The 26,018-nt window shown below is 39.7% G+C and overlaps 1 protein-coding gene across 3 annotated transcripts in view; it reads right to left on the bottom strand.

Annotated features, from left to right (window-relative positions):
- LARGE1 (LARGE xylosyl- and glucuronyltransferase 1) overlaps nucleotides 1-26,018 on the bottom strand; it is a 282,849-nt gene that overhangs the window by 11,749 nt on the left and 245,082 nt on the right. For all 3 annotated transcript variants that reach the window (XM_017823441.1, XM_017823442.1, XM_017823440.1), the window contains 4 exons: nucleotides 18,100-18,263; nucleotides 13,363-13,641; nucleotides 6,257-6,403; nucleotides 935-1,130 (listed from right to left, as the gene is read on the bottom strand). In XM_017823441.1, the coding sequence (XP_017678930.1) occupies nucleotides 935-1,130; nucleotides 6,257-6,403; nucleotides 13,363-13,641; nucleotides 18,100-18,263 (786 nt within the window). The remainder of the gene's footprint in view (nucleotides 1-934; nucleotides 1,131-6,256; nucleotides 6,404-13,362; nucleotides 13,642-18,099; nucleotides 18,264-26,018) is intronic.

Below are 26,018 nucleotides of genomic sequence, written 5' to 3'. Positions count from 1 at the left end.
GGTATCACAGGAGGATACAGATGGCCAAAACCTATTTTTTTGATTAACATGAAATTCTACAAGTTCAAGCATTGGGATTGAAACCAAACTGAAAAAAACCACCACAAACCCAAACTAAAAAGGAATGCCATGACCCAGACCTTGCTGATTAGCACAGTGGTTAGCTTCAAATCCAAGAACAGCAAGGCGATGCAAACTCTGCTATTTCAGTGAGCAGCAGCACTGGGATCCCATGGAGCTGTAGTCACTGCCAGCCTCTAAGATCCAGGTTGGTGGCACAGACCTTGGCAGCTCTGAGAGCTCTGGTGCCAGTCTGGGACTCCTGATCTTTCTCTGCATCTGTATTCTTATAAATTCTGCCTCGCAGCTTCATTCCAAGTCAGAGATCCAAGAGGCAGGTAGCCCAAGGCTTAAGTACCTGGATCCTTTAAAGTCTGCTCCACAGCCCCAGACTTTGGAAATGTAAAGACTTTGGCTATTCAGGTATATGCTGTAAATCCCAGCCAGAGACTGAAGATGCTTGCCTTGGATTCAATTGAAGATTACTTTTTGAATTCTACATTAGCATTTGGGACTCACCAACCTCTGTCTAACTGAAAAAGATCCAGCTGTGTCTGCAGATTCCCTACCAAGCAATGGGACTGGCAACAAGTGCTGCAATGCTTCAGTCAGGAGGAGGGCACTGCAGGGGTTGTGTCACTGCAAAACGACTTTCTCAGCACTGATAAATAAATTAGACTTAGTTCTCTATTTAATACTTGACAAGGATTAAACTGAGTGTTCCCAACTCAAGAACTGCTCATTAAGGAGCTCAGTACGGCCGGGTGAGCACTTTGGTGATGTAAAGCCTAAAGTCTTTCTACAGGGCACAGATTTCATTTTAACAACCCTGCTGCACAGCCCTGGGTGAGATACGCAGGTGTCATCTCCTCACCTGTGCATCCAGCTCCATGATGTGAGCTACTTTGTTCCAGCCAAATCCAACAAACCGCCTGTCATACTCCGGGCAGTCCTTCCTCACGACGACGTATGGCTCAAAGTCTGCTTCCCACTCAACGCGGTAGGGGGTGGTGGCTGTTCGCCACTTGGCAAAATTGGTTGGCGCGTGCCCTTTCGTCCAGACGTGGTACCTTAAACAGACATAAATGGCAGGGACGTGGGGAGGTAATTACATAGAACACATCTTGGCAAGGTAACAAAATGTTACTCGTTAGATGAAATGCTCAAAAATAAGGACATTAGCTTCCAGTTCACATCATCATTTTCAGGACAAATCGGAGGCAATTTCTAGGACTATTTCCAGCACGCTTCCCAGAGCTCAGCGCTTAAACACCTCTAGTCGGTGAAGGATAGTGTGAAAACAGTACCTCATGCTAATGTGAGAAACAATTACAAAGTACACTGACATTCATCTGCACTACAAAGTGCTGTGTCTTGTTCCTGGCAACCAAGTGGCTGTATCGGTCGGTGCCCTAAAATCACTGTGAAAATCTGTAGCTCAGATAAGGTCCCTAAAATTTCTACACCACAGTGACATTCATGATCTGTTTTATATGCCATTTTATAATTTGCATGAGAGACACCTGGAGCTCTGGATAGATGTTCCGTTTTATTAATTACTGCCATTATTATGGCAGGAACCAAGATGCATAATTAAATTAATAAGTAAAATATCACATAAAGGCTTTCTGCTGTACATTCTGCATTGTGGAGAGTACTCATGTGATCCTCAGTAAGGTAATCAATTTGATTTACAGAAAAAGATCCTTTTATAATTCATTAATCTTGTTCAGGTCACAGCAGGTCTCTTCCTAGCACAGCTTGAATCCACACCATTAGTGCTAGGGTCAATGATTCTCGCCCACTTATTTAAACACTTTCCAAAAACCAACTAGACAAGCTCTTTCTGCAGATTCATAGATTAAATGAAGAAACAAAGGCATAGCAGTTATCTGTATTATAATACTGAGAGATATGCAACAGAAGGGACAAAACAAATATCCTGCCAGTTTGTAAAGCAAGGTCCATTGAATTCACAGGGATGACTCATATGCCAAAAGTGAAGGTATTTGAGCATTAAATATTGCAAGATTATGACCTGAGGTAATGTTTCAATCCCAGGAATTCTTGTAACATTGTTAGCAATTTAGCAATTTAGCCATTGCTAAAACCAGGGATGTAAAATCACTGCTTAGGAGTTTGTACTTGAACTGTATATTCATATGGTTAGTAACATAAACAGAAAGGTGGTTCAGCTCTGCTCACTGTCCATGTTCAGGGCAGTGCAGGAGGACAGAATTATTAGGATAGCACTGGGGTCTCAAGTAACATATGGTCCTTTGTAGGCTGCATTTCTAAACTGTAAACAGGTTTCATTGCTTTTAGGTATCTGCCTTGGGGACCCGGAAAAACAAAACCCTTCTGTATTGAAAAAACTGACAGAGAATTAATTCTCCAGATACTACTAGAAAGCAGTGCCAGATTCACAAAGATGCTTACAATCCTTAATGTCCTTTGGAATCATCTCCAAAAACTCAATCCTTCTCTTGCCCTCTTTTGGAAATGAGTGGGTAACCTACCCAGTCACTAATGTGCAGATATCTATGCGGAAAAAAAATACAATCACAACACGGGGTTTAAAATGATATAGCACTGTGGAGGGTGCTCTATCTTCTAAAATCCCACCTCCGGCATTTTGAAACTAATTATGATAATAATAATAATAATAATGACTACTAAACACTTATGAAGTGATTTGTATCTTCAAAGCCCCACACAAACTTTGGCTAATTGAGAGATTTCTGCAGAGAAACAGCCAAATGCTGCTGTTATTCTAGTAACACTCTCCCACTGATTTAAACAGGGGTGTAACAGTACACTAACCACAAAAGAAACTTCAATTTCTTTCCACCCTTTTTGGAGATATCAGTGTAAGCACTTACAGCAGCTCAAGTATAACCTCTGTGAGCCAAGAGAGCTAACTAGCAGGGAAAAATAAGTAATTGTGAAAAAACAATGAAGGGAAAATATGGAATTGGGATTGCACAGAGAAAACAAAGCAGAAAGGAAGGAACAGACCTGATTGTACAAAACAACAACAGAGATTATTTACTTGCCTCTGCAGAGTAACTGATATGAATGAAGGGAAAGAGGAAGGCAAAAGGATGGCTAAGGTTAGGACAAAAAGGAAAATGAGTACAGGATGCTCAAATCAGCTGGGCACACACTAGCTATAAAGGAGTAATTAAACTGAAAACAAGAATTGTGAGATTCATATGTATCTGTACATACAATATACATGGGCTTATATATACATATACACACACACATACACAGATAACTTGCTGGAACTAGGACTTGGCCGATGGCTGATCACTGCATGAAAGGTACTGCAAGGCAAGATAAGCAGACACCATTACCTGGATGTCCATATAGAGGAAGCTGCCACTGAAGGATGAGTTGTTTTCAACAGACTTTACTATCCGTGAAGCAGTTGTGAGAACTGGTTCCCTGTCTGTATTTGTCTTCCATCTCACAGGACAACTGAATAAATGCAATTTTCCTGCTCAGGCCCTTCTCACTCAAGACTTAAATACACACTGAATTTTAAGGCCACACTCAAACTCACTGAGTCCCTATGGAACTTTGTGAAATTGTGAACAACGTATTTTTCACTATGCTGGCAGTTTTGACAAATCCAAAACAAATCATTCTATATCCGTAAAATGATTATAAGTTTCTTTCCCACGGTTCATAGAAAACAACTGGAAAACACCACACCCCTTCCTCCTCCACTTTGCACCAAATGTTTAATTTTCCCTGCATTATTGATTGCTTAATTTAAAATAAAATGTGAAAACTATAGCAAACTTTGCTAAAGTTAGCAAAATGAAGTAATTACTCTTCTCAGAGTGTTATTCCTCTCTGCATTGTCCCTCTGAGCTTCCTGTTACAATGAGAAAGATGACTTGGTGAAAGAAAAACTTCCCGAGTCCTGTACTCAGATGCTTAAACTTAAATTTTGCTGGATTGTGGATGCAATCAGTTAATTGGCTAATCAGTTGTTGCTTTTTATGTTTTGTCAATATGATGATGTGTCTTCTACCAGCTGTGGTTTCCCTTGTGCCTGAAAGTGTGTCGATGGTACATTTGTGGTTCAGCAGCTATGACCCAGGCACTGAGCAGGCACATCCTCGTGAGGCACACTCACAGCCAGCACCTGCAAATGAAGCCAGCAAGCTGGCACAGAGCATCCTGCTGTCACAGAGGGTTTCTACACAGCACACCTTGCCCACTGCAGATGCTCACATCTCTTCTGGTGGTGACTAAGGGATGTAATTGAGAACCATTTTGTACTTCTTAGCTGCTCAGAGGTAGAAAAGGTCACTATTTGGAAAAGAGGTGACAAAAGCAATTTCAGCAAGGGAAAGATTGTAATCTACCGTGTGGTGTGAGGGACTGGGATGCTGCAGGCACTCTCAGCAATCACTGTCACAGCAGTCCTCCCCAGTTCACTCCCACCCGCTCAGCCACGAATTGCAGCATTATTAAAGCACCTTGAAGGTGGAGGTGGAAATTCTCAGCCCAGATCACAGTTGCTTTGTGGCTGTTGATGGATTTGAGCAATGAAATGAGCCAAAACAAACTGGGAAAGCATTTGTAAAATATGTCCTACTTTAATATGTACACCAGCTGCATGTCCTTCAATTCTTATTTAAACAACCTTGTTCTGGCAAAACTCCCACTGATGTTAAAGACATTTTTGCCTGAGTGAGACTTGAGAAAGGATTTGGAAATCTGGCTGTGTATGTAACACACCAGCATGCTGTATAGTTTGAAGATGAAATCTGTAGTGGAAGGCCACTGCTGTGCAAGCTGAAAATTTGACTGTTGGTGGAATGTAACAACTGAAAATCCTCAGGGAGTTATTTTCCACTGGAAGGATTTTTTCTTTCAACTACAGGAGAGACAATTATTTTTTATCAATAGATCTCTTGTTAATTTTTACATCTTTTGACTGTAAAGAATGATGGCAGAGTGAAAGTACTTGCTCTATCAGTATCCTTAAGTAATTTTCCAGAGGCATGCCACACTCAGTCGCATCAACTTTCTATTTCAAGGCAGTCACTGGTATGACTTTCAGTTTCAAGGCATCAGAATTATGTTTTCCAGACTCACACAAGCTGTCTGCTATGACGTGCATGCAACCACATGAGGGAAGGGTGGTTGCTGCAACAAGAGAGGTGTGTAATATAAGGAATGGAAAAAGTGTGAGGAAAGCTCTAAAGTAAGAGAAGGATGGGAGAGGTGATATAGAGCTCCACCAGCCATGGATAATACCTAGCTTTTTCATAGCTTTTATCTCTAGATCTCAAAATACTGTAAAAAGGAGAGGTGAACATTGTTACCTGCATTTCAGAGACGGAGAACAGAGATGTAAGAAAGTAAAGTGATTCGTGTACCACCTCCCAGCAGGGCAGTAGTGGAACTGAGAAGAGAACACAGGTCTCCTAAGCCCCCTCTCTGTGCAACATCATAAGGCCACATTGTACTCTTCCCATCACTGAGATGCTTTACAAATCTCTGCTAATCAGACCTTACCACACACCCCCAAGAGACAGTTAACCCCTGGTAGCTGCATTTTGAAACTGAAGAGTCTGGCAGATAATAGAATTGACTTGTTCACAGCCACAAAAGGAGTCTGCTTCAGAGAGGAGCTCCAAATTTAGGTGTTCTTCGCTTCTTAACTTCTAGTCAGAGTACTCTTTTACCTCTGCATAGAGAAACTCTAGGTATTTAAGCAGCTGTTTCACACTTTAAAAGAGCATATGGCAAGCTTGCATTTGTTTTTCCAGTAAGTCAGTAAGGAAGAGAACCAACGAGTAGAGATACAGAACTTTTGGTCACATAAGAAGACACAGCTATCCAGACAGTATTTGGCAGCCAAAAAGTAAATTACACACCCTTGAGTGTAATGGTCATGCTTGATTTTGTAGTGCAATAAAATATGATGAAAAAGAACAAATTCAATTTAACAACTGAAGTCCTTCAGTAGAGGACTATAATACTAGATAAAATTCTGACCTTACAGATGGAATATATCCACATATGATTCTGTTCACTACCTCTCTATGAGAACGGAAAAAATTCCAATAGGTTTCTTAATGGAGCTGACAGTGAGAGAAAAGAATCAAACATTCACAAGAACAGAAAAAACAGAGATAATGATCACAGGTTCAAAAGTACTTTTCATTACCTGAATGTGAAGAGGGTTCCCATGTCCAACATAGACAGCAACTCTGCTTTTGACTTGGGGAAGGAGAGGCGGTAGCGTAGGGTCTCAAAAGCAGGTACAATCAGAGCTTTCTTGGTGTTAGCTAGGTCTAGCTGGATGACAGACTTCCTGGCAAAGAGAAACAACAAATAAAAGCAGGAAAATGTTAAATTGAGCAAATCACTTGGCTTTTCAAAATAAAGTGCAGAGAATGGGCAGATTGATACTGTAAATGTAACTATGTCCCATAATTTTCCCCAGGGGTACTTCATATTTCTTCTGCTTTTGGTTCGCTGCTCTAAAAGCAGGGAGAAGAACACAGTTCCAAATGGGCTTGTGTGTTTGACTGATCAATGCTGCCCTGCATGTCCATGGGTGCAAAGATCGGAAATAGCACTCAAAGCATGGCCAACTGACCACCACTTTAAGAGAAATATACTTGAATGTTACTACAGATACGGAAAAGAGCTGCACAGCCAATGGCAGTTCTAAAAGACTGGGATTTATCCAGGACTCAGTGGGACTTTACAAAAGGAGAAGCTGGAAAGGTTGGTTGCACTTCAACCTAGCTCTTCTCTGTGCTAGCTGTGCCATCATCCTTGCTTTTTATCTCTGTATGTCCTGCAAAGTGAGTGTTACCTTAACACCACTATGGACCAGACACTTGCTCTCGAGAATACTGTCGCCATGATGGTCAGTCATTGTTCAAGGCACAGATCTACTGCAACAGGACACAGCATCAATCAGCAAAACTGTACTTCAGCAGTGTTTTGTTGAGTATTATCAATGGTGCACATGGCAGTGCCTGGAGATCAGAGCTCATTTATGCTTGGCTCTGTGCACAGGGCAAAGAGACTGTTGCCAGCAGAGAAAAGCTGTACACTGGATAGACTGAGATATGCTACTTTTTCCTTTCTTTTGCTGAAAGTTGTTCAGTGCAGAGACTGTTTTGGTGTATGAGTATGTGTGTGCACATATGCATTTCGCACAGTGGGGTTCTTTTCCAGACAGAGGCCTTAGGATGACTGTCATAGGAGAGGAGCAGCTTAGCAACCTCTCACCCTGCCTGCCAGAGGTGTTCAGTCTATTCTTTCCTAACAAACTAAAACTCAAAGAAAAGAAAGTTACTTTTCCATCCCCCAATCTTACTATGCTTGTCATTAGAAATAACTCTGTTTCAATTTTCCTTTCATTATCTCCATAGTTCATACAAGAAATATGCCTCCCTCTCCCTGTCAAAATCAGTTCCCCTTAACAGGATTCACTGTCCTGACTTTCATGTTACTGCAATAGGCAATCAAGGACAATGTTGACTAGCAGCAAACTCTCTCTACAGCATTCTAATTTGAAGGAATTGGGATCACTGTCCTAATAACAGAAGGACCAAATAAACCATTTTTCTAGGTCCAGAACACCTAGAATTCATTTATATTGCTGTCAGAGAAAAAGAAGAAAAGCACAACTATTTAATAAAATCTGAATTTTAGAGAATTCATAACACCCTATAGGTCTGCTCTATAAAAAGCAACCTGTTCTCAGCTTCTTATTGCAAAGTTTGCATTGTTTAAAGAGCCTCTGACACATTCCAGTTAACTTCACAATTCAAGGATGTTAACAGCATCTTATTGTAACTGGTTTTGTACTTTCTTCAGTAGCTTCTCCCTCACTATCACTAATGACCACAATATATGCACGTAAATAGATGACTCCTTCACAATCGGCCTTTATGACCTTCCAGAATTGTTGAACATTGCCAGTATACAGCCTTTATGATGCTTTTAAATGTTTCTTCCCCTTCACACCTTCTCTGAGAGCAGGGGATACTGATATAGTTTCTCTTCCAAAATCTGAGGCTTTCTGGTCTCTATGCAATCTACCAGACTTAAGCAGCACAGCTTTGGAGATTCAGTTCTAGGAAGGAGCAGGTAACATTTGCAGAACCCTTTGGGCTCTGCGAGGAAACAGCAGCTTCCATTTATGGCTGTTACTATACGTTTGTTTTATGGAGAGCTCAAAAGCCTCAAGCAAAATTCAAGGCCTTGCTGTGCTTGGTACTGCCAAAGAGCAGGATACAACCCCTGCCCACAAAAGTTTACAGTCTGAAGGTGACCAAAGCTGAAGCAGGCACAGGTATCAAGCACAGCTAACAGCAGAAACTGTCAGACAAAGCAAGCTGTCTTGAAACTAGTACTGAATGTGATTTACTCTCTAAGGTATGGGATTCAACCACAAAAATTTTGTAGATAGCAACAATCTTTTCTGCACACTCCCCTGCTCTTGTCACCTGCAAATTTCATATAGGCGTGAATGGCCAAACTTTTTGAAAGAACAGATGACAGTAACTTCATGAAGAAAATCCCCTGGACAGGGGAGAGAAAATAAGATGGAAAACAACTCAGAAGTTGAGATAAGGCAGTTTACTAAAGTAAAAGTGAAAGGTTGTGAGTGCACAAACAAAGAGAAAAAATATTTATTCTTTACTTGCCATCAGCAAGTGATGTTCAGCCATTTCCCAGGAAGCAGGGCTCCAGCACGTGTAGCAGTTTCTCCAGAAGGCAAACCTTGTGAATAATGAATGCTCCACCTCCCTGCTCCTTTTCTTAGCTTTTATGTCTGAGCTGATGTCATCTGGTATGGAACATACCTTTGGTCAAATTGGCTCATCTGTCCTAGTTGTGTCCCCTCCCAAGATCTTGCCCACCCCCAGATGGAGGGCAGAATGCTGGAGAGACAGCACTGATGCTGTGGCAGTGCTGTAGTCTCCAAAATACTGCTGTGTTATAAACACCCTTCTAGCTACCAAAGACAAGCACAGCACTGTGAGGGCTGCTATGGGGAAACAAACTCCATCTCAGTTAGACCCAGTACAGTTGGTAAGGTCAAAGTGGAGGGGCTCTCCAAAACTGAGCTGGGAGTTGAGACATGCTCAGACAAGAAGTCCAGCAGCACTGACTTCTGAGTAGAATCACCTGCCTTTGATGTGCACCAGGTGACATATAAAGGGAAGAAGCAATCAGTGCTGACATCCAGGTGTTGAATCTCAGTGACAAAAGACAACAAAGGACATTTAAACTGTGATTTAAATAGGGAGGACTTGGTAGAGAAAGAAACACCTTCAATTTTCTTCTGATAACTTGGCTGGTGGTTTGCTTCTTGGACAACCAGCTGAAACTCTCTTCCTACTGGAAGCAAATCTAACTTTTCATTTTCTGTGGGGTGACTTTTTTTCCTGTTTTGAGGGGGGGGTGCCATTTATTAGTTGACTGGTTTTCTGATACTTCAAATAGGAAAATTTTCACTGTTGGTGTTGCCAGGTATGTGGATTATAATGTAGGGAACTAGATTTGGTTGTTTTGCAAACTAGCACTGTAATTCCATGTAATTCCTGAACTATCCTTATAAGAGGTGTTTTTTGGATTTAGTAATATTGATTCAGTATTCATTTTCCTTTATCTATCCTTTTCCTCCCAAACCCCAAAATAATGATCTATGATTTTGTGAAGAGCTCTCTTGCCCAAGAAACCATTTCCCAAGTATCTTCGTGTTCAGACCTGATGTATGTCATTCTGACACAGTGAAGGTTGGGTTAAATTTTAAATCTATGAGTCAACTGTATTTTTCACAAAGCAGTGAAGAAATGAATCTTAAATCACAAGAATTTCCTCACAGGTTGAATGAACTGCAGCACGTTGATATCAATCTTCTCATCTTTGTCCTTATTTTCAAAAATTAATACAGAATTCTCATCCTCATGGAGACAGATTGTAATATCATTCCTATTTCTGGAGGATAGAGAAGCTCAGACACAGGAAGAGTAGCAACCTAATCCTAAAGCACTGAACTCATTAAAAAAAAAAGGAAAGAAAGAGTCCATTAATTAAAATTAGCTTCCACCATCAGGACTCAGTAAGTGGTTGGTTGGAGATAACAAACACGGCAGTCACAGAGCTTGTGTAAGAGTTGTCAATCCACTGTTAAATTCATTAGAATGCTTTTCCTCTCTGCAAAAGCAATGAATGCATAGCCTACAAAGGCTATCAGCAAATAAAAACCAATAGGCACAACCTGAACTATGTCTCTTGCTGAGATGCTGAAAAACAGCCAGAAATACTTCACAACTCATGTTGCAGAGGATAGGTATAAAACCTGCAGATAGAGATTGGATGCCAGGTCCCAATTCATGCAAAATGTGTCACTGGAAGCAAAGGGCATATTTTACACAAATGTGTCAGGAAAGAACTTCAGTGTTAGCTGTGACAACTGTAGATAAGCAGCCTGTCTAGTAATTTTATGTTAGAAGTCACTGTAGCATGACCCTAACACCTTACTTGTAGCAACTAGAAGGAGCCTTTACCTCTGGGGCAATGACAAGATGACCTCAGTAACTAATGAGGGAAGGCAACAAAAGACGTTGACTCAGCACAGACCATGAAAGTGTCTGAGTTCTGTAAACAGGAAACCTTTAAATGATACATTTCTTTCCTTTTGTACTTCACAGAAGAGTAAGGCAGGACTAAAAGGCTGTTTGATGGAGATAAAAAACACTGAAATGGTCTTAGCAGCTGTGAAAAAGCTCAAATAGCACAAATCCTAGTGCTAGCAACAGATACACAAAAGGACAGGTCCATCAGCTCCATCAGCTTTTCCTTCAAAACTGGCTGTAAGCTTTCACATATGCTGAAAATGTTTTTCAAAATTCCTTTCTTTCTGAGAATATATTATCTGCAGAGATACAATATGCAATATATGTAAACCAGCAAACTTGCAGGGAGAGGGACTTTGGCTCATGCTGTCCAAAGTGATGCCTGAAATACCACACTATTTCTAGTTGTTTATGGTTGTTCTATCTGAGCGAATGAAGATAAAAATGTTTGTACATCTCTCTAAAAAACAGTCGCTGCCATTCAGACAGATAGCACTAATCAGGGCTACTTGCAGAGGCAGTGGGAAGAGTCAATGCAGAAAGACATAGGGTATCCATATTTAAAATAATCTCACTGTACCTCCCTGATACTTTGTTTAGAAAAATCATTATTGAAAAAGCAATAAAAGTCTCTAGTCCGCACACAAAAAAATTCCACTTCCTTTTTAAAGAGCTGGTAGTAGGAGATCAGCAATTCCGGTATTCCCAGGTAATGGAGAGTCACTGTCAGAGTTAAGGTGATATAAGCCTCATAAAAAGCTGTCAGAGTAACACAAAGTCTCAGGTGCAACAGGTCTCAGAGAGAATCTGTTTTTTTTCTGAAACATCACCCATGGGTGGTATCACTGTGCATTTAGTTCTGTAATACATTTATCACCGTACGAGAATTATTTCTATGGTTCTAGTAACTCAATTATTCTGTCGTACATCATTCTATCTTCTTCCTTTCTTTGCTGGCTCCCATCAGTACACTGTGAAGCAGCATGGAAGAACAAGTTCCTTTTTTATCACTAAATATCAGTATCAACAGCTGCTACCCTTACTGTGTCCTGCATTGATCTGAAGAGATATAACAGTGTGCAACACTAACATTGAAGAAGACAGAGAACTTAATAACAACTCTCCATACGTGTATCTAGAGATAAATAATGTGTGCAAGGGAAATAATTATTTTGGAGTCCTCATAGCACAAGCTGAAATGAAATGTCCCTTAACTAAGAAGGAAACAAGCTAACACACTGTGATAATACTTCAACAGTATGATTGATATCCAGAGCCTTAAAAGACATAGAATGATTTGGATTGGAAGGCACCTTTAAAGACCATGTAGTCCAACATCCCTGCAGTGAGCAGGAACATCTTCAACTAGATCAAGTTGCTCAGAGTCCCATCCCATCTGATCTTGAATGTTTCCAGGGATAGGGCATCTACCACGTCTCTGGGTAATCTCTTCCAGTGTTTTGCCATCCTCATTGCAAAAAACTTTTTCCTTATATCTTGTCTAAATCTACCCTCTTTTAGTTTAAAACCATTCCCCTTGTCCTATCTCAACAGGTCCTGCTAAAATGTTCGTCTCCACCTTCTTATTTACTGGAAGGCTGTAATAAGGTCTCCCCAGAGCCTTCATTTCTCCAGGCTGAACAGCCTCAACTCTCTCATCCTTTCCTCATAGAAGAGGTGCTCCCTTCCTGTGAATAGTGAATTTGGCCCCATACATGTCTTATTAAGTTGTTAAGCCTAAAACAAGGAAATTCCTCCATAAGTTTATGATACCAGAAGGTGTATTTTCCTTTACACTCCAAAACCCCGGGCTTATGAACTGAAAGGGAACACCTACAGGCAAACCCTCACTGGAACACTTTGACCAACTTTCACCAAATTAGAACAGAGACGAAAAGCAAAATAGTTCAGGACTAAGGAACTGACATCCTCCTGTCTGGCCACAGGGTGTCCTCCTTGCTCTATGCTTTGGCCTCAGATGACCAGCCTCTGCAGGGGAAAAAGGTCTTTGTTAAAAAAAAAGCTCAGTTAATGGATCAGAGGTCTGTAGTTTGCTAGGCCGAATCTACTCACATGCATTATCATACAATGTACACTGATGTTACTCCTCCCAGTTCCCTTATGCCCATTATTTTGCATTGGCAGGTGCTGGCATTGCAGTCATATTTTTGAGCTGGTTAGACTCACAACCTTTTTTCAAGATAAGGAACTGGATTAAGAGTGTGTCACAGACAAAAAGTTCAGTTATGCTTTGCATGTTTTTTCTGTCACTGACTTTAAGAACGAGGGATGTTCAGAGAAATCGCCTAGTTCACATCTCTGCTAATACATGATGCTCTTGGACATTTAATAATACTTAATCCAGTTCAATTTTCAAATTGATTCTTCTGCAGCTCTGAGGGAATTATTCTAATGGCTAACAGGGATCACATTTAGACTCGAGTTTTTTCTTTCATAACCATATTGCTTGACTTCCAGTGACAGCCCTCTTCCTTTGCTCTAAAAATTCTTGTGTGTTGATGGGCATTCTCACACCTCAAACCTCTACAAGCTGCTTCTTTCAGATCTGCTCAGACTGCTTTGTTTTGAGAGTATGTGAGAAGGGTGGGGTGTGGAAAGGCTGAAATTGCAGGTGACAGTGGTAATTGCTCCACTGTCCATTTACCTGAGGTACTCGTAGAGTCCATACATGGGCAAGAAGTCAATGTCGGACAGAAACATGTATGGTGTGCTGATATGTTTCATGGCCACATTCCTTAGCAGATTCACAGGATAGAACTGGCCCTCCTTGTACACGATATGGTAGCCAACATTGTGGCGGCTCATCAGTACTTCCGAGCCCTGAGCGTAGCGCAGAAATTGCTGGGCTTCTGCATCAGAAAGATAGAGTGCCAGGCTGATTGGACCTTCCCAGTGTTTGCAGATGGCTTCAAGCATCTGGAGCCTGAAAGAGGAAGGGTGAGAATGAGAAAAACTACTTCCCTGTCTGGGACTCTTTCCCTGGGTTCACCTGATCAAATGCAGATATACTTCTCTAAGTGAGACAGACTGGGGACATTTTATGTGCTGTGCAAAGCAATAAATATTTCCACAGCACAAGTCATCTAAGATGACAAGTTGATGTCTCCTGGACAGATGGACTGCACCCCAGATATGCCTATTTCACCGAATCCAAGGGAACCTAAGATGGCCCTAGCTCAGATGCACACATCTACAACTCAGATACCTAAAGCTTGGTGAAATCAACACCGTTGTTTTCTGCCTAAAGCTTTGATGCTGAGGGAAAACCCACATGGATGATGGTATACCCAGATATCTGACGGGAGCTTTGAGCAGTTGCAGGGATCTGTCCACCTGGATCTACTTACAGAATAGGGCTTTTGTAATCTTCAACAGTGTCCAGTGCCCAATTCACATCTCAGGTCAACCTATTCTCACACAGTAATATACTACATCGTTCTACAACAAGCTTGTGGAAGATAGAGGCGTACAGACCCACAGATCATTTTAGGAAAACCTTCCCCAAATTTTCATAAGGCAATTAGTCATATCCTAAAAGCTGTTAAAAGTGACAGGTCAAGGGAATACAGACTTATGTGAACATTTACACTAACTAGAAGACTCACTATCAGGGAGAGGGCAAAAGGATGGCACATTGATAAAAATGGGATTTACTTTTAATAGGGAGTAAGGAGGGAAGGAATGAGAGACATGGCATTGCTGTGGAATACCAAAAGAACATTTCAGACAAAAACATGATTAAAACTACTAACTTGTATATGTTTTAACAGTATCTCAAATTTCATTAAATTATTTTTAAAACAGGTTGTATTGATGTATATTTAAAAAAAATTCCAGCACTTACAACACTACTGATGAAAATGACAACAAAAGATTTAATACGCAAACATAAATCAAACCCGGCCCAGTCCAAATTGTTTAAGCACTTTGGGTAATTTGTAGAGAATTGCCTAGGGATTGAGATGTGCCACCCAAAAATACAGCAAGGACTGATTACAAAGCCTCTTGAGTTAATACAAAGGGAAATGAACCTATGCAGCCTAGCCAAACATTCTAGTAAAAATTAGGAAGAGTAGACCATGCAAAATTATTTTCTCTCCGTTCGAAATCCATGACTTGATTTTTCCTATTAATATTTACATAAAACACAAGAAAAGTTTTCTGCATCATCATAATCAGAGAAAATAATTTCCTCTTTCTACTATCTTCCTAAGCTTTACAAGAGAAAGAAATGATATACTCATACCAGTAAACACACAGTCTGACTTAACATTAATAGCTTTTTCCTTCATTTCTGAATGATCGTGATGACATCTAAGGTGATATAATAATTTTTTCTTAAATGTGAGATACTGCCTCTACTAGTCTACACTTGGTACATTACTCTCTTTTTATTTATTATTGAAACAAAGGCTATTATCAACCTGAAACATACAGACAAATTTGAAACACAAATCAATAAAAAAAAATCTAAAAAGTATGTGAAGGCTTTAGACTTTTAATTACACAAATAATAAATAGAAAAAATACTTTTTCTTTTTTTTTTTGCCTTTTTCCAACATAGTGAAAACCTATTAAACAGGAGACTCCAATCATCAGCACTCAGATTTAGGGAATTGTTTTAAAAACAGAATACTTGCCTAGTAAAAATGCAGCAAATTGCCTTTTAAGGACTCCACGTGGTGGACAAATGGCATACATAATTTATTTAAATAGCACACCTGATAATGCCTGCGAAGTTTTTCGTCAGCTAAGTGGAAACTGGGTTTTGCTGGTATAAATTTCCAGCTGGACAGCTTAGTACCCTTCAGAATACTCCATTTTGCTGTGTCGTTCTCACTGACAGGCTCCACTTCCATGAATTTGATACAGGGACTATATGCTAGGTGATGCTCCATAATCTGCTCTCTTTAGGTTGTTATACCAGTCTCATTTGAACATAAACCTATAATTATGAGTTTCTAAACACAACATGACTAACTTATTTTGGTTTTTTGGTTTTTTTTTTAGCAGTCTTTAGGAATGCATTCCCTTAAGAACTTGAGATAAAACAAATGTACTGCTGTACTGCATAATAATGAGATCACGATTTAGTTGGTAATTTTTTTAAAGGTCTGTTTCAGCTAATTTTGCTGGAATTCAATTGTTTTTCGACATTGTTTTTATTTTTCTTCTGAAGAATACTCAACTGATTTCCAACTCATTCTCACCCAGATTTCAAGCAGTGTATTGCTAATCACGTTTTTTCCCCTTCCTGACCTCACATTTTGGTAACTCCTACTCTGATTTCTGAACCCCAGGTACATACCAAGCCTTTAAAAAGGCTGCCTAGCCAAAACACGAAAACCATAGTGATGCAACTCAGCCATTACTCAAGGGGATGCCACATCAGTATAAAAGATGACAAGTAACCAATAACGAACAACACTGAATGAAGTCTGTCTCAAAGCTTCCATCTAGAGACAATGTTAGCTCCTAAACTGCGTCCCTCTCTTCCATTCCCCAAGCCTATAGGACAGGCAAACATAGGTCTGTCACGATAGTCATGTCAGTCTCATCTCTGACAGGACTATAATTGGAGATGCTGGGAGATCTTTTTTTGCTTTTTCTCATCTCAGATAATAATTTCAAAGAACGGTGCAGAATGTAGTGTACAGCACATTGTTTATGTACCTGTCATCTTACATCTGAGACACTATTCTTAAATGTCTACAGCTGCGCCGGAGGAGTTTAATAAAAGTGGTTTAAAGAAGACAAAAAAAAAAAGTAAGGCAGTAACTGAAAGATGTGAAAGAAAACAAAGCAGCTAAACAGCTCTTTGGTATGATATTATTTATTGATTTTAGCTGAAAGAAAGTATTTCCAACTCAAATCAATAATTTATAGCAACACACCAGCGAAGTAGGGAAGGTTTTTCCTGCATAGTATCAGGATGGTTGTTCTTCCTGCATAAAAATGTGTGGTTCTGTCTATCAATAAAAACATGTGCCCCAGTGAGGATCCAGAAAGGGAAACAGATGCTCAGACTTTGCATCAGTGCCAGTGAATCAGCACTAAGCCCCAGCTCATTCTTTTGAATTAAATTCTGGGGGGAAAATATACCATGTGCACACACCAGCTTTACTAATTTACTATGGCACTCGCTCAGGGTCTGGCTTAATTTATTTCAGTTTTTTACTCAAAGGTTTGTGAACACTTAAGAAATGTTTCCTCCATTAAAAATCAATAGAACAGACACTGATGCGCACAGCAAATCATAACACAGTGTGCAGGATGAAGCACTGAGGCACCTGTGGAACAGAATACTCCTCTTTCATTTCTGTTTATTTTTAAAACAGACTGTAAATGTTTTGTTGATCTCAATTCTTATAATCCTCCTGGAATACTGGTGACCTTCTACCATTGTAGCAGTGCTATTATTCGCAGGTCATGTTGTATTCTGTACGTGCTACACTAAAGGAAATAATCGGTTTCTGGCTAATATTCAAGGAGCTCTGATTTGTTTTGTAACACACTCTGATAGCAGTAACTACAAAGTTTGGACTAAATTCGAACTGAGAAGCTGGAGAAAAAAAAAGAAACTGACAATTCCAAAATTTCACAAAGCTAGCTGATTCAGACTGGGAAAATGACAACTAATTGCAATGGTGGGAATCAGAAAGATGCAGGTGGAACTTGTCATGAAATGGAATTTTTCCCCCCAAATGAAATACCAATTAAATTCCACTTTATATCAGAACTAAAAGTTAAAATGCACTTCTGAAAATCAACATTTGTATAAAGATGCAATGATTTTGCCCAAATAGAGATTTTTCATTTCACACTAGCACATTAAAAAAAAAAGTATAATTTTTGACTTCCTAATTTGAAACTAAAATGTTTAGTTCTGACTCTCATTATAAGAAAAATCACTAACTGAAATTTTCTGCAAGGAAAATGCCAGTGAAAGCAAAACTAATATTCTCTAATGAGGAAATACCATGTGTAAAAACTTGGGCAGTTAAAACTGCTTGGAAAATTCCATTATAAACATCCTCTGTTTTTAATAAGTTGCTGCAAAACTCCATACACTAGTAATGCCTGACAATCCTGAAAAGTAACAACCCCTGCAGTTCCAGTACTCAGACTCATGAACTCTACTCACACTGGTGTGTGCACTGCAGAGCTGAAGTCTGGATACATGTCTGGATACATGTCTGGATACATGTCTGGATACAATCTACCTGCGCTACTCCTAATTCAAGAAAGGTCTTTACAATACAACATCCAAATTTCTACAAAAGTGTGTTTTTTCTCGCACCAAAGCATTACATAGTTAGATTGCTCTGTAAGAAAACATTAATTGTCTCACATTTCCTGATGAACAAGAGATTTTCCCTACCTGTCCATTGAAAGTTGTGCCACCAGTGTTACATCGGTGTTGTCTGAAGCAGGCTCGTATTCGTAATGTAGAAAATACAAATGAGTGCGATGGACGGTGAAACGTTCTCGACGAAACTCATAGCACAAGTCATCCTCGTCCAGCTCAGATAGCTGTTTCTGGAGCTGTAAAGAAAGAGTGGACATAAAGATAAGTTCTTTGTAATTATTTTAGCAAATCAGAGAGAACGACAAGGTTGGGAACTTGCAGCCTGATGCAATGGGGAATGGAAGCAGAACACACAAAGTAGAAGGGTTTTCCCAAGCCTTGCAAGTCAGTGGACAAGAGATTAGAAAAAACGACTTGCAAGTAAATTCATAATACAGACAGACCATTGTATTATGGTCTATATATTGTATATATCAGCTCTATTACATACTTTCAATATCCAGACTAGCAATGAAACAGTGAACAAGTTGAATAATTGCAAAGTTTCAGAGTTAATGCTCCAATGTGATGCATAATTTCATCCTTACTAGAAGCAGTGTTTCAAACTACTCATAGACATACTCCACTAGACAACACTCCACAGCAGATTAATACTGCACGTGCTGCACTGAGCAATTCCCATTCTGCTGCCTCTGTTGGAGAACGGTAACTGATGCTAGCAGCATGGACAGACAGCTGGAAAAGTAACATCTTTAACTGATAATTACTCCATCTCTTGAGATTTATGTATCTGCAGTAGTTCAATTTTGCAACGAAAATATTCTTTCAACTGCAGAAGTGCTAGAATTAAGCCTATACCTTTAATGGGATTTATGCTTCTGGATACCTAGTCTGAGAAATCTGGTGGATGGTGGATTGGCAGAGAACAGGTAACTTTTAGGCTCCCTTGAAAACCAAGTCCCTTCAAAGCCAAAATGGGCATCTCAAAGCAATCTAAATCCAAGTCTCTTAGACACATAGCTTTAAGAGAATAAAAGTTTAGCTCTGGGGAAAGGTGAAAGTGAAAAATAGACCAAAAGTTTATGTAGCTGACCAATTCCATTCCCGAACTAATTATTTGGGGGTTGGACTACATGATCATTAAAAGGTCTCTTCCAACTCAAACTATTCTATGATTCTAAGATTCTATGATTTTAAAGCCAAACATCTGGCTAGGCTATTTAAAATGCATTCACTTTAAAGAAAAAAACAGTCATACCTACTGAAAATGTAATGAAGATAAAAATTTTATATGGTCTTAACATGTGAAATTGAGTTCTATTTCTGTTGCTCTAGACTGTAGGTTACTAATAAAGATATAATTTTTATAATTAATTTCTTAAAAGCATCCTAGAAGGAGAACAGTAAATGAGCAAAATATTCATCAGGAAACGTGAAAAATACTCATATAGGAATTTTACAAGTTTTGATAAAAATCACAATGTACCTCAAAACTGTTTCATGCAAAAGATTATTGAATTATAGACATCTTTTTGTCCTGCTCAGAATGATTTAAAGTAATAGTTTCACCATCTTCAAAAAAAAATGAAAAATGTAGATATTTTTTGTTCTAATACTGTGTTAAGACAAAGAGCTGTTGTTCTTGGAACTATAAACATAATGGTTGCCATTATGTTTACAATTGAATGTTTTCCTGTGAAGGCTGATGGAATAATTCCTGGTATTTTCCTGTACATCACTATATAATCTTCTTCTGAATAATGGAAATACAAACTTTGATTTCAATGAGTTTTGGATCAGACTGTCATTCTTCTGTGCTATTGTTCTGCACAGATCTTAAAACATCCCTCAAGAGGGACACCTTTTAGAAAGATGAGAGTCCGAACCTTGCCAAGTCTTTACTCATGCAAAATTTCTATTGAAATCAAGACGTCTTTAGGTGGAATAGAAATCAGGAGTTCTTTTACATATCCTTGGAGTTTCATTCTTTCTGCTTTACAAACCATCATTCAGCTGAGCCTGCATTTTATTTTCTAAATCACATTCAAACAATATTTGAATAAATTCAATATTTACAATAATGACTAGAAAGCATATAATATCTTTCTGTTTCTTTCTTGAAAAGGGACCTTAGTACGCCTTTAACAGAATTATCAAGGAGATGAATGAAATTTAAATGGCTAAAACAACAGCAATCCACATTTTAAGGGTACCTTATTATTCTGTCGTATGTACAAATGACCAGGCTACAAGATCTTAATTGCACAGCAGTTATTAACCAGGCAGTCACTGAGTAATTATCAGATTGCATTTAGGTTGAAATTCAAGAGGCTATAAATACTTGAATATGAGTTCAAGAATAACCTTTGGAGCTAAATTATGGCTTTGTGCACTACTGAGCCCTGGGTTGGGGGAGAAGAGGAGAGACAACTTCTTAGAGGCCCCATCATTTTGATGGTGAAGCTCACCAAGTCACCAAGTTGGTGATGGAGGTGAAGGAGAGCAGCAAACAGCAGATCCTTTCTGCTTCAGGGAAAAGGAAATCCTGCTCTTTCCACTACGTTTTGTAGCGTCAGGGTTTTGTTTCTGTCCCTCTTCATGTCCAAAGAAGGGCAACAAAGCTGGTGAGGGGTCTAGAAAACATGTTAGTGGCTGAGGGAACTGGGTTGTTCAGTCTGGAGAAAAGGATGTTCTGGGGGGACCTCATTGCTCTCTAAAACTACTTGAAAGGAGGTTGTAGTGAGGTGGGGATTGGTCTCTTCTGCCATGTCTCAAGTGAAAGGATGAGAGGAAATGGCCTTAAGTTGTGCCAGGAGAGGTTCAGATTAGATATTAGAAAAGTTTTTATCACTGAAAAAGTGGTTAGTCATTGGAATAAGTTGGCTAGGGAGGCAGTGGAGCCACCATTTCTGGAAGTGTTCAAGAGGTGTCTGGATGTGGTACCCAGGGGTATGGTTTAGGGATGATCATGCTGGTGCTGGGTTGACAGTCAAACTAGATGATCTTGAAGGTCTCTTCCAACCTTGAATATTCTGTGATTCTATCCTGTGAGACCTCTTCTAAGGCTGAAGCTATGCTCATTGTCTGAGAGGTTTTCCCTGTCACTTCCCATGACACATGCTCAGTACTGTATGTACTGTATGTATCTTCCCCAAGAGAAGAGGTGAGATGACTGTGTCCATACCCTTGGAGAGAGTGGTTCCCAGGACTGTGGGCATGATGTGCTCTCCTCTCCCCAGCCTCTGCCCCCAGCACCCTTCCATTGAGTGCAGGCAGGCTGCCAGGGGGAACCTCCAGCACAAGCTGTCTGAGAGCCCTGGATAATATGCAGGCATCACTTGGCAGGATCAGACACACAGCTCCATCATCACTTTGCAGGAATGCTTGTGCAATCCTTGCTGGTTCATACCATGAGCCTAAACTGCTAGGAAGCCTCAGGAGCCACACCCTGCTGGGCAAATGCAGTAGGGTGTGCCTGTTCAGGCAGGACAATCAGCACAGGATGGGCTGTGGTTCGCCCTGTAGCAGTCACTGCCTATATGCAGTGTGCCTTAAGGATGGATGGGTCTATCCTGCAATGGTGAGGCAAGAGTAGTGGAATACAATAGCATGTGATTATCCATATGAAAATTCCTTTTCTACTGGAAGCAATGCTGGAAACACGAGGCACTCTGGATTTGGTCCAGCAAAACCCGTAAGATCAGAAGTTATCTCACTGAAGCTAACAGTATGACAAGGAGAAATTATTAGGACCAATAGCTCAGTGCTGCACAGTTTTATGCAGTTTAAGAGCCCTTTTCCCTCTCTCACTCATTCATATATACATTCAGATAACCATGCACCAGTATCACATATAAAGGCTGCTTTCTCTCTACTGCAATGGGACACATGCCACCTATAATTATATATTGCACACAGTCATATACCATTTTTTACACACAGATTTGAAATGAAGAATGTTAAAGATGCAAAACATTTAAAAGACAGGGAATCTTCTAAGACAGACACACATATACCCTTACATTTATCTCTGAGTTGCCTCATATTTTTTTTTGTCACATCATCACATAAGATTTCTTTAACGACATAATCTTTTCTACAGCTTTCATATTAAGTGGATCCATTATTTAGAGTCAAAGAACTTGTGGCTTTGTTTAAAGTTTGCTCCCAAATTATGTCTTCTTGAAAAGATGTGTTTATAATGGCAACGCTGACAGATGCTTACTTAAATACAGTGTACCACCAAAATAAGGACCTTAATATCAGCTGGATTCGATAAAAAGATGGCATCCCCACTATGGACTCCTCCATTATATTTATAATGGTATGCCTAATATAGCAAAGACTTCTCAACCCTAGAGTGACAGTAAGTATTCTCATAAGCAAGTACCTGCTTAGCATAAGATTCTCTGTTTCTACAAGAGTTTCAATGCTAAGGTTACTTGCCACTGAGCATGTGGGAAATGTTACCTCTAGGAAACACTCTCAAAGTTGAAAAATGTATTATTTTCAGACTGTGTATGGTAGATATTCTCTTAGGAAATACTGTAGTGGGAAACAACACATGATTTCATTAGCATCATGATGCTACGTGTTTCAGAAATAAAAACAGCAGCCATGACATGCATAGTGCTCAAACAAAGAGACAAATACATAAAGAAATACAGGCTAAATTACTTCTCTGGGCAAGGAGCTGTTGCAGGGGATCAGGTTTCGTCTCAGGAAAAGTAGTCTTTGAAGCTAGGCTGGCCAGAGAGGTGTGGCAGGCCAGAAGGTATTCAACTCTACCAGAGATTGCCATGATATTCCAGGTCTACTTGTCTAATACATTTCTATGAGATGAGGTGTTTTCTATCCATATGACAGATGGTAGCCCCATATGATACCTGCCAACACAACAGGTACCTCTCACTGGCAAACTGGTTAGTCTGCTCACAGAAACTCCTTCCTAAGGCTGTTCCTAGTGTAAGCAAATTTGTGATTGGCTTAATTTTTTTTCTAAATTGCTGTGTCACAAAAACAATTTACTTCCCACCAAAATCTGCAGGACTTTATCTCAGATGAGATCAATTAAAAATCCAGGATCAGAAGTATTTTTGTAAGGATTGGATACTAAAAAAAGATCAAAGCCCATCAACAAACAACGTTATGTGTCTAGAGGCTATTTAGATCTTGGGTAAGGGGATAAAACCCCTAGGCATCTCGCTCTCCTCAAGTGTTTAAGGTGAGGTGAGGTGACACTAGGGTTAAGTCACTCACTCAATATCAACAAACAACGGGAACTGAGCAGCTTAGATGAAAACTCTGACCTTTCAGATCATCTTTCCTTTTCCCAAGTGTGCGCAGTAAAGTTTCATTGCATAAAATCAACTCAGCCACTGAAATGAAAACTAACACCAGCCCAGGATGTAACTATAATCTGGTTATAAACTGCAGCAGTTTCATTTCTCCTGTGTGGCTGTCCCAGTTCCCACCAGTAGGCAATTTGGATTGCAACATTTAGCACTTTCATAGTGTGTGAATTAACAGTTGCCTTTAGCATGGCATAAACAAAGCAGATGATGATGAAGAGAGGAAAAAGCATTCATTGAGTCTTGTTTTGGATGACCTACATAAAGTACTTCTGGTTTCTCCAATGATTAGTAATAAAAGCCAGACTAATCCCATGTCAATTAAACTTTTATTCCTCTCACACCATAAAATTTTGTACATTTGCTATGGGTCAAATTGAGCCTTCTGTGAAACAAAGCTGTGCTAAGGACAAAGAGGATTGAGCCTGAGCAAGCCTACCTGGCAAGAGGAATTTTTTGCTGCAGCATGTAAAAACCGCTAATACTCTTGCTAAATGGAAGTGATGGCTTATCCTGACTGCAAACACTCAATACAACTAAGAACCCAATTTTTAGGCATGTGTAACATCTTAGACAGTTCTGTACATATGAAGTACAACTTTCTTTGATCTTAGGTGCAGATGTCAGATCTTGGCAGTCCTCTGCATCTCCTTTCCCCAGGTCCCTGACAAACCCTCTTGGCTCAGCTCTTCCCAGACCTCCCTTGCAGCACAGTGTCTTGACAGGTGGGTCTACTCACTAGGAGATCTACAGGCACCCATTAGTCCTTTTCTCTTCCTGGTCCACACACTCTCTCCAGAACTTGTCTCAACTCTTTACTTTTTTCCTTTGATCTATGTTTCATCTCTTTTATATGTGAATCTGGATTTTTTTCTCCTCACTACTGTCTGGACATCACTGAGGGCAATGGATGCCCCTCAGAACAGACCAAATGCAGGTTCCTGCTCTCAGCTCTACTGTCCAGCCAGAACCTGTCATGGAGCGTTCAGAAGAAACAGTCACAGAAAACATCAGTCGTTGTCCAGGTGCCCTCCCTGCAGCATGCTCAACCCTGCTGTGTCACTGGGATATATGTAATCTGGTCTGATGTATCCATGCACACTTCTAAGAGTCTCCAGAGTTTGAGACTCCTTAAAGAAAACACTACTGGTAATGTGTAAACCGTGAAGAGGTCATCAGAAGTTGTGGTGTGGGCAAACCTCCAAGTTTTTTCCTATGTTTCACTTTAACATTTTTTTAAAGTGTTTTTTAATGTGAGAAAAGGAAAAAAAGGAGTTAACAGCATGACAGAAAAAATCCCAGTCCATGTGATCCCCCATTTAGCAATACTGTAAACGGTTGAAAGCAGTATAATGGCAATTTTCAGGAAGTAACACGATGGGCTACCAGCTCAGCATTTAATAACAACAACAGTTATAATGATAGAAACAACACACCTGAGGAAGTCAGGATTTCACCTCAAAACTGCCATATCCCATCTGTTTTACTAGAGAAAGACTATGGCATCACAAAATAGCAACTTTAAATTCTACAAATGAGGCAGTATTCTGAAATTCAACAGGAGCAAAGGGTATTCAAAGCATCAGTCTGCAAGTTCAAAGCTGTGTTACTGACTTGAAAGCTGCCTTTGCATGCTATTTTTGGTCATTGAAAAAATTGCTAAATTTGTTAGTAGAGTTTATACTGTGTGGTAGATTGCTGGAATCTCCTGCTGTTCTGGTGGACACTGTAAGTTGGCATGCACAGCCTTTTGCGAATATTAAGAATCTCTGGTTTTGCAGGAAAAAAAGTAACTAGTAAAAATATATTTAGTATGTAAGTACACATGTAAGCAAGTGTGTTCAGGGACAACTTGATTTTTTTACACTGTTTCTTTGTATTGTTGATTTGAAAATTTGAAAAGAAAAACCTGCAGGCGCTTTTTTTCTCATGTGTTTTGTCAAAGTCTTCTCTAATGGGAATTTACTGTCCTTTTCTTAAACTAAGTGAAAGCAGTGATACACTTCCCACTTAGCTTGCTCTGGGCTTTGGATCAGGACACAGGCTTCACTAATAGGGGACACCCCATTCAACCTTCAGATTTAATGCTTTGGCAGAAGTAGCTGGTGAGAAGCTGTCTGCAGGAAAGAAGTTTTATGAGAATGCTAAAAGGTTGAGTGTGTGCCTCTGTGCTAAAATCAGGCTTATGATATCTATCTCAGAGTGTAACTATAGAGATAGGCTGGAAGATCCTGTTGAAATATTTCAGGCTTTGCAGTATGTCCTTTAGAATAAAATGCTGGATATAAGCACTAAAAGCCAATAGAAAATGTTCAAATTTGAGATTATTGTAAGCTTTGTCTTTGTGGATTTCCCAAAAATCTTCTGCATTGCATCAAAATAAGAAAGAATAAGTGAGAATGGGGCAACAGCATGGAATAAGTAGGATGGAGTGACTAAGGACATGCTCCAAGGGCCTCTTGAGTCGATGATCGTGTTTACAGGAGGATTTGGTTCATATTCTGAATTTTCCGCCCAGAATCTGCACAAAAGACAAAGGGATGATTGTAATACCAACTTGCACAGAAGAGTCTGCTCCGTGTAATCTCATTTTAGCATATATTGAATAACAGGGACTTACACTACTGCTCTATGGCAAGG

Source organism: Lepidothrix coronata, unplaced genomic scaffold, assembly GCF_001604755.1.
Source record: "Lepidothrix coronata isolate B3197 unplaced genomic scaffold, Lepidothrix_coronata-1.0 Scaffold102, whole genome shotgun sequence".
NCBI lineage: Eukaryota > Metazoa > Chordata > Aves > Passeriformes > Pipridae > Lepidothrix > Lepidothrix coronata.
The sequence above is the reverse complement of the archived record's forward strand: the minus strand, read 5'-3'. Positions and strand labels throughout refer to the sequence as shown.